General features: G+C 27.1%; 1 protein-coding gene across 2 annotated transcripts; it reads right to left on the bottom strand.

Annotated features, from left to right (window-relative positions):
* Nucleotides 1-4,837: 4,837 nt before the first annotated feature.
* On the bottom strand, nt 4,838-7,334 carry LOC112597379 (probable serine/threonine-protein kinase nek3). Of its 2 annotated transcripts, none has more exons than XM_025343409.1 (3): nt 7,301-7,334; nt 5,143-5,887; nt 4,838-5,048 (listed from the first exon to the last, which is right to left on the bottom strand). In XM_025343409.1, the coding sequence occupies exons 2-3, from the start codon at nt 5,712-5,714 to the stop codon at nt 4,853-4,855; spliced, it is 768 nt and encodes a 255-aa protein (XP_025199194.1). In that variant the 5' UTR covers nt 5,715-5,887; nt 7,301-7,334; the 3' UTR covers nt 4,838-4,852. The 2 variants fall into 2 exon arrangements, with proteins under 2 accessions (XP_025199194.1, XP_025199193.1); XM_025343408.1 differs by lacking the exon at nt 7,301-7,334 and adding an exon at nt 6,068-6,304.
* Nucleotides 7,335-9,007: the final 1,673 nt, after the last annotated feature.

Here is a 9,007-nt window from a genome sequence, read left to right as displayed (position 1 = left end):
TACAGTTGAGATGGAAACATAATAAAAAAAAAGGATTTGGAGTAGACACACGAACGTTATATAATGATTTTAAATTATCTTTACACACGAACGTATTGAAAGTTTTACGTTTTAGTGACATTCTCGCGTGATGTGCTCTATCGCAAGACTTAAAGTGATTGTGGTTGGAGACATATGAGAAAAACATAACCTATTTATTATATTGAAATATTATTGATGATCATCATTCAACACTAATCTTAAGTCATAAACTATGTTGCGATTTGATTTTTTTGTAAACATAAACTTTGTGCTAATATTATAAATATACTGAGCGAACAACACATATTATATGATTTATTTATTTTTATTACGTTGGTGCCCAAAATAAAATAATAATTTTATATTACTATTTTTTTCGTTACACGATCAACTACATTTACACATTTAATATATTTTCTTCTATACTTCTCACCAATTTTCTTAAGTATACGCATTATGGTCAACTAACTCCAAGTCAAATCTCTAAGCCAAATTTAATCGGGCAACATCGGTTCATGAAAACTTCTTTAGTCTGTGTTCTTAAAAATTTCAACTAACTTTTTTACTAGAAACTTTTGGCATTCATTTTCGCTAAAACGTAGTTTAACGAAATCATATACTCGTCAATCCAATATAATAAGGATAATATACAATATGCTAATCGTATCAATCTTAGTCTGTGGTAACAATGTTATTATCATATAAATACGTTCAGTCAATCATTCATTTCATTATTAATAGTTATGTGTTATGACTTTTATTTCTGTACAATTCTCAGTTTCTGCGATCACAATGTACAATATAATATGTCGTTTATAAAATGACATAACCTATCATTACCTATATTATGTATTTATTAAGCTTTTAAGTAATAAATATTCCTACTACAATAATATTTAGTCAGATATAGGAACCATAATTATTAATTATTAATTAAAAATTTACAATTCTAAAATCCAGTATATCAAATATATTATATACATATTATTTTATTTAGTATGAAAGCCATTTTGTAATGATTGATTACGAATGTAAGGTTTACCAAAATATGATCCTCAATATCTAAGTTAAGCATAATTATTGGACTTATGATATCATTATATTTTTAACTTTAATACTTAATATATTATTTATTTTTATAATTAATTATATTTGTTTTAGAAAATTTCGTAAGCATACAAAAGAGGATTTGTATAAATACAGTTATTTTTAAATTTTTATAAAAAAAATATTATTTTATTACTAACATTATTATTATTATTGAGTATCAATTTAAAAAATGAGTAATTCAACCATATCAACCATAGCTGTTTGTTGCTATATAAATATTTATTTAATAAAATGTTAATTAAAGTGTATACAAATCACTTTTTTTAATAAGTTATATAATATTAATCAGTAAATTTCATTTTGAACGAATATTATTTTTTCTAAATAAAACTTCAAATACTTAACGAACAACTAAACAATTTTAAATGAACCATAAAAAAAAATAATAATAAATACAATTACTTTTTTTTAAATTTTTTATAATATTTAATAAAAAAAAAAAAAAAAAATCATTATTCAATGATCCCATTAACATTTTATTTTTCCAATTATAAAAATGAACCTGTAAAGTATTCAATGCATAGTTATAACTTATTATTCATATAATCTGAGAATTAATTTATGTATTTATATATGTTCAATAAAACAATAAAAACTAAATATCATTTTTAGTTTTATAAAAATGTATAAAAGATATCATAGACTTTGCTTTTAATTTTGATAAAATATGGCTTATGAGCAGGTTTTGAAGTTTTGTTCTTATTTGCCGATTAATTAATTTCAATAATTATATAAAGTTTTATGAAATCGTTCTAATTTGAACTTTGAAAATTAGGCCTTCAAAACCAGCTGGATGAATAAATAATAAAATACAATAATCATTGAATAATAAGAAGTTTTGATTTTAACGCATAAATTAGGATATTGTCTTATATTATAACCTTATTGTAACTATACACAAGTACATATTTTTTGTAATTATTCAATCTCGTATGACACAATAAAATTATATCAATTATTATTTATTTTTTACTATTATCATTTATAAACCTTATTTTTTTTGTTTTTGTTTTTTATTTTTTTTTTTTTGCTTTTTAGCTAATTATTAATTCAGTATATTATTTCAGTAGTCAGTATAATGTGATTCCAGTACATGGTGAATGGTGATTCTATCATCAAATCAACTTGAACGTTATTTGAAAAAAAAATGCAATTTCATTTAATTTAATAATAAATTTTAATGCAAATTTCTGTTTTTGTAGTAAACATTTTCCGTAGTATTTGGATACGGGTTAAATTTAATATTCACTATAGACTCGCCCATTTTTATTGCATTTATAACGATAACATAAATTAAATATAATAATACTCTATTTCTAGTTTAAACGAATTTTCAATTTTGAAAAATGTATATACATTTTAAGTATAGAATAAAATGCTAAAATGTTTAGAAAATTATTGAATAATTCAGCCTTCGAAACAATTTTAAATACTATTTTCAAATTTATACATCAACTTGTGAATAAAACTATTTCATTATAATAATTAAAACTATGTCTTGAGATTTTTAAACTTGTTAAACGTATATATACATAAATAACAATGTATAAAATAAAATAAAATTATAGTACTAACATATTACTAAGCTTTAAGCTTACTACAATCCATATAAAATACTAATTTAATATAATTTTATTATTATTATTATTATTATTATTATTATTATATTTTGGCGATACAGGTCTAACTCAAGTATTTTCACATAACTTGGCGACTTTATACGTAAATTTTAAATCGTTATTATTTAAAAAAATAAATACTTTTACACAGTCCAATTGCTCATATTTTATGATCAATTTAAGTATATCTTTGAATACGATTTTTTTCTACATGATTGTATAAAAAGCTACACAGTTAGCGAAACCGATAACATGAATTTAATAGAGAATTTATAATAATATTATATGATTAAAAGGTCATATAGCAAAATAAACTACATCATGTGGTATTATGAAATTAAAAATAAAAACGCGCTAATTAAACGGTAATAATTAAATATCATGATTATTTATTTTCGTTAATATGTTATAACTATATGCGAGTTTCAATAAATACACTCAATACCAATACGAATTATTACTTTTTTCAATAACCATACACATTGAATAAAATAAACAATTCAACAGTGCCGTTCATATATATATAGTGATAAAAGACGTAAGGTGGTAGAAGTGAAAGCCATTTGGGTGAACCGACATCAATTAGATAGGTTCACATTTTTTTGTTTTTTCACACCCATAATCTTTGTCTGTCCGTCAGTTATAATTTATGTTGCATACGTTTTTCATCAACTCCGCTACTATCTTGTACACCTCGTCTGAGCTTCTCGTAAACCTTCCGGTAAAGCCGTTAAAAGCATTAGGAAGAAAAAAAAAGTACCATTTTATCGTAAGCTGTTGTTCGTATAGTATTTTACCATAAACGACTGAACAATATTCTTGAACCAACTCGTGAGTGCGTTTTTCAATTAACTCGACTTAAAAGAAAAAAAAAAAGAAAGAAAAACGAAACAACGACGGAAAAGTCGACAGGGGAAAATTCTGATTTACCAAAAAGTATATCAATATCATGTATAGGTACACAGTAAATAAGTATATAGTAGCAAATTAATAACGTCCGTTCGGTATGCGACGACGTCGGAGAGATACAGCCAAAATACAAAATAATAATTTGTAAGTAGCAATCGATGAAAAAAAAAAAATGAAATAAAATTCATCGAAATTTCTGCAGGTCTTTTAACGTTATATTTTAATTCAAACAGTTCAAAGAATTAATTATAAATCGCGTTTAAAGAAGGAGATAGATGAAATCGTTTTGAATTTCTTTGCCCCGTGTGCCACAAGAACTATACCACTACACTTCATCGTCGGCCATCGTATAATGATAATACAACGTAATTTTGTTAGAAACTCTCGAGCACTTTCAAAACACCACGCTCGCTTTGAGCATATACGCGTGTACATACGCCACTTAAAATTTGTTCTCTGGGATGTTTGTATTATATTTAATAAGTCAAAATAAGCAAAGAACAATCGCATACGAGTGGAACTCGAGCGCAACATTATTATTAACATAATACATAATATAACACGTAATCAATAATTCTTATTACGATACGTCTTAATATGCAGAGATTAAATCTCGTATTATTATTATTATTATTATTGTTGTTGTATAATAAATTAACGAAATATTCGTTTACGCATAGGTGTAACCTGGCCGAGTCACAATGACCATGTCACGTTTCTCGAAAATCGTAAGTTAGCTTAGAATCGCCACAAAATACAACGTAATACATCACTCGCAGTTTTCTGAACGCCAGAATCGTACGTGATAAACTAAACAATTATTTCACATTTCACCACCACAATAGTTTTTGATTTTTTTATCAACATTTTTACACATTTTTATGACAACATACAGTTTTTAGTTTCGATAACATGACATAGCCTCAAATGGAACAACTAAAGGAGAGGGTTGGAAACTCGGGATTTAGAAATGTCAATCGCCCGGAAACCTCGATACTAATTAATTGAGAAACCCAGTGAGTATTTTCAATTTTGGTCCGGTCATTGGATCAAATTTAAAAAGACGAAAATATAATTTTCTTATTTAGCAAGGTTCCTGGCACTTTAAAGTGCCGTTGATCAGTTTTTACACAGAACGTTACGGGCAATTCACATCAACAGTACAACGCGTTTATACATAACGTACGATTAATTTATAATATATTGTATTCGTTATAATTTAAAATATTATTTTGTTTGGTCGTGGTTGGTATTAGTGGTTTCGTGGTGTTTTCAATGGGCATTACGTTTTCGAAAGGCATCGCGCCCACAACCTTGGGTTCTGTGATTTTCCCGTTCAAAGACGACTCGAGTTTTTTCTTCAAAACTCGTTTGACTCTCTTTGCCGGCCTGGAAAATCATGATAAAAAAAAAAAAAAAATGTTTTAATTGAATTCAATTGATTCACGCACGTTTAAATTATTATTTGAAACAGTATATTTACTGCTTCTTAGCTGGCGTAGTCGGATTTGTTCCTTCCAACCCGTGCAACGTCGCTGTGGCTCTCGGCATCGCAATAGCCGTCGCTGTTGGTTTTGTCGTCGTAGGAATCGCCTTCAGAACACGTTTCACCAGTTTCTTCTTCTTCGGTTCGGTTCTATCGATGATCGAAGAATTCGGATCTTTCGTCACCGGGTTCTTCTTGATAGGCCGAGACGGCTTTTGACTTTTGACGGTCGGTGTTCGTTTGGTGGTCACAGCCAACACTTTTTGCGCTGAAGACTTTTTCGTGATCGATTGTGTAATTGATTTTTTAACGGGCTCTTTGATAGCACGCAGCAATTTTTGTTGTATTTGCGGTTGCATTTTCGGTAGCACTTTGGATTGCGCTTTTGCTTGCATTTTCGGTTTTGAATACACTAGATGGGCGTTTTCGACAGTCGTTGATAATTGTCCAATCACGTTCATTTGTTTTTTGACAATTTTTCGATGGATTTTCTTAGACGCGGTTCCTTTACCGTTTTTAGACTTTTCCTTGTCGACCGACTCCAGTTTCACATTAGATAATTTATTCATTTTACGGTTTTAAAAATGTATTAAAAAAATCGTTTGTCCTAGTCTGTGTTTAAAATTCGTTTATTATAATTCACTCGAAGAAGTATTTATCGTAGTTATGCGTTGTTATCACGCCATTAGCAACGGTGAGTAGCCAACTAGACGAATATAACGTTTTATTTTTATTTTGTCTCCTAGAACAATATACCAGTAATTCCTAAATTTACTCTTTCAATAATGAATACATCTTAATGATTACAAGATAATATTATGTAATAATATAATATTAACATTAACAATTTAATTAATATAAATAAGTATATAAAATACTAATTATCCATAATACACTACACGCGTAATAAAAATATACTTACGTAAAATAAGCACATTGGAATTTGTGGAATTTGAAAGTATTCATACATTATATTTTCGGAAACTTATATTAGATTTGAGCGTAATGATGAATGTATTGATTTTACAATTATGTGTGTTTTTTTTTTATTTTTGTGTCTGTAAACACTTTTTATAATAAAAAAATGTTTGCAGAATCATCAACTTTTATGAAGGTTTTTTATAGAAAATTCTATCTGGTTGGCACTTTTTGGAAGTCGAAATTTAGAATAATCGTGAAAAACCAAAAGAAAGAATACGATAATTTATTAAAATTCAATATTATTATTAAAATAACTGTTTAGTAAAACCACTTTCGTTCAGAAACAATTTTCATCGTACGCGATGATTTATCAATGAATTCAAATTTAACACGTCATCCATTATTACAGTGCCTACCCAATGACGATGTACATTCGACTTCTACTGTGTAGCAGAGCGGTACCTACACTTTCCCACTTTTTTAAATTTAAATTTATAGGCATCGTATTTTGTTAATTTAATATTAGCAAACATCGGCCCGGGAATAAAATGATAATTTAATGTTCAAGTGTTTATAATAGTAATGTACTATGCAAATTTACATAGTATAAAACTATAAAACATATCCATTTTACACTTTTACGCATTGTATTATTATCATAGTCTACATACAACACTCATGATACACCTATATACGCTCGACTCTCGATGTTATATTTTTACCTAAATGCGTTGCGTTGTGTATCTGATGTAGATAATACTGCATTTAAATGTATTCTGGCAACGATATATGGTACGGGAAATTAACATATTTGTAAAAATATACCCATATAGGTGCATAATATATACCACACGATAAAACGTTTACTGCTTATCTTTTAATTCGTCGTCCTCTGTACTATTATATAGGTACGCTTTAACTACCTTACCGATCTTCCAAAGAAATCGTGTACTGCAAACATGCGAAAAATAATAATTCAATTAAATGGAGACAAAATAGATGAACGGTGGCTTGTAAATATTAAAAAATAAACATATACTCAAAATCGATTTATTGTAACTTGTTTTTGAATAGACTTTTTTTTGTTTTTTACAACTTTATTTAATATAATATTAGGTAATATAATTTACTGATGTCAACGTCAATTTTCAGTACACTACAGGACACAAGTAATCGAATTCAATATTTTATTAACAACCTAGATACTATGAAAATAGATATTTTATATACATACAAATTAAATAATCTGTGTGACGCGCCAGGCACCTTGTGATGGCTGCTGCTCGTGATTAGTGTAATATTTAAATTTCGGCTATCCAATACCATCAATAAATACATCATGATTTGGGTAGTATCATCTTCATGTATGCTATTACAATCAAAGCTTATCCTTTACCTCCTACGTGTTAAATTAAATAATACATTTCTATTAAAAATGGTAAAATAAAGGAATCTGCGGAATAGACGTTTTTGAGAGGAGTAAATATTTTTCCATTAAACATATTATAGGTATCTATTTAATAATATATAAATTTTAAAATAACACATGCGTAAATCTTTGATGAGAATAATCTCGGGAACCACTTATGTGATTATTTTTTAAACGCAAGAACATACTATGGAGCAGGTTATGAACATAGCTTTATGGATCCAATTACTGACCACAGAATATTGAGCAATAAAACAGGAATATAAAATATTAGTGACGCCTTTTGTCTAGAAAAATAAAATTTTAATTAACTTTTTTAAGGCGAAGTCGAGCTTATTACTACTAGAAGATTTCAATATTATATTTAGTTAAATTTGTTAAATTAATTTTGATATGAATAAATTAACGATTTGCCACTAATGTGATAGCCGATAGGTAGACTAAAACCGAGATACAACGGTGTAGCATCATGTATCAGTTTATTCTTTGTTGGCAAAATTCAGATTATTTAGTCAAAAAAAAACTTTAAATATATTTTTGATTCTATGAGTTAATTAACAATGGAATTAAAAAATATCAATTTTTAAAATAAAAAGCATATAAAGGTATGTAAAAGAAACGACGAGTATTAAACAATCAATTGAATTAAATTTTTATCACACAAGAGACGTAAATAATGTAATAATGCACAATGGAGTACATGAGTAGAGTTAATAATATATATATTATATATACATATATATGTATATTAGTAACTGAAATCCAACACTTTACACATAGATTTTAAAGTGAAAAGCAACTACAAACGTTTAAAATGTCCTTTGTTAATTATTATGTTACAAACTATGATATTATATTATGAATAACAGGTAGATATAGCACGTTTACGCGCAGACAGCACATTTCTACACCATTATTACAATTATTAATATTTTATACTATAAAATTCAACACTATTACTTGCCTTTATAAAGTCGTAATGTTACTCAACTAAAAAATAAGTGTCTATTTTTTATCGTTCAGTGTTTGATCCGATGGTACTGTTCAAATGTACGAGTAATTAACTGATATTGTGCAATTATTATAATATTATTACCTATTTGAATGCGATTACGAATAGATAAATACAATTTTGATACACTCAACTGATTCCTGTTAAACTGACGAGTATGACGTCTACTTAAATACTTAATTTATTTGTTTTTGTATAAATTTTTAAGGTTTTATATACCTATACGACCAATAGTCTACTACAGCGTTTCTCAATCTACGGTACGCAGAAAACTCTAAGTTGATACGTGAATGAAAAATAAATATTTATCATAAAATAAAATATTATTATTATATACATAAAATATTGTTTCGTTTATTTGATTACTAAACTAAATAACTGGTTTTACTTACATTAAAGATAGAAATTTAAATAAACGATAATTTCTATTATGTTGTAATGCTTGGTTGGTATATGTTTTAACATATTGTACATACTTAATTTTACTTTTGTTCAATAAA

Source organism: Melanaphis sacchari, unplaced genomic scaffold (assembly GCF_002803265.2).
Source record: "Melanaphis sacchari strain LSU unplaced genomic scaffold, SCAv2.0 Contig40_pilon_pilon, whole genome shotgun sequence".
Classification (NCBI taxonomy): Eukaryota; Metazoa; Arthropoda; class Insecta; order Hemiptera; family Aphididae; genus Melanaphis; species Melanaphis sacchari.
Note: the sequence above shows the minus strand (reverse complement) of the source record. Positions and strands in the feature narration are given on the sequence as shown.

What these genes read in the sequence shown, in the direction of transcription:
- LOC112597379 (XM_025343409.1), bottom strand. Translation starts at nt 5,714, where the DNA reads ATGAATAAATTATCTAATGTGAAACTGGAGTCGGTCGACAAGGAAAAG. An exon ending in ACTACGCCAGCTAAGAAGCA is followed by an intron (nt 5,049 to 5,142) that starts GTAAATATACTG and finishes ATGATTTTCCAG; the next exon opens with GCCGGCAAAGAGAGTCAAAC.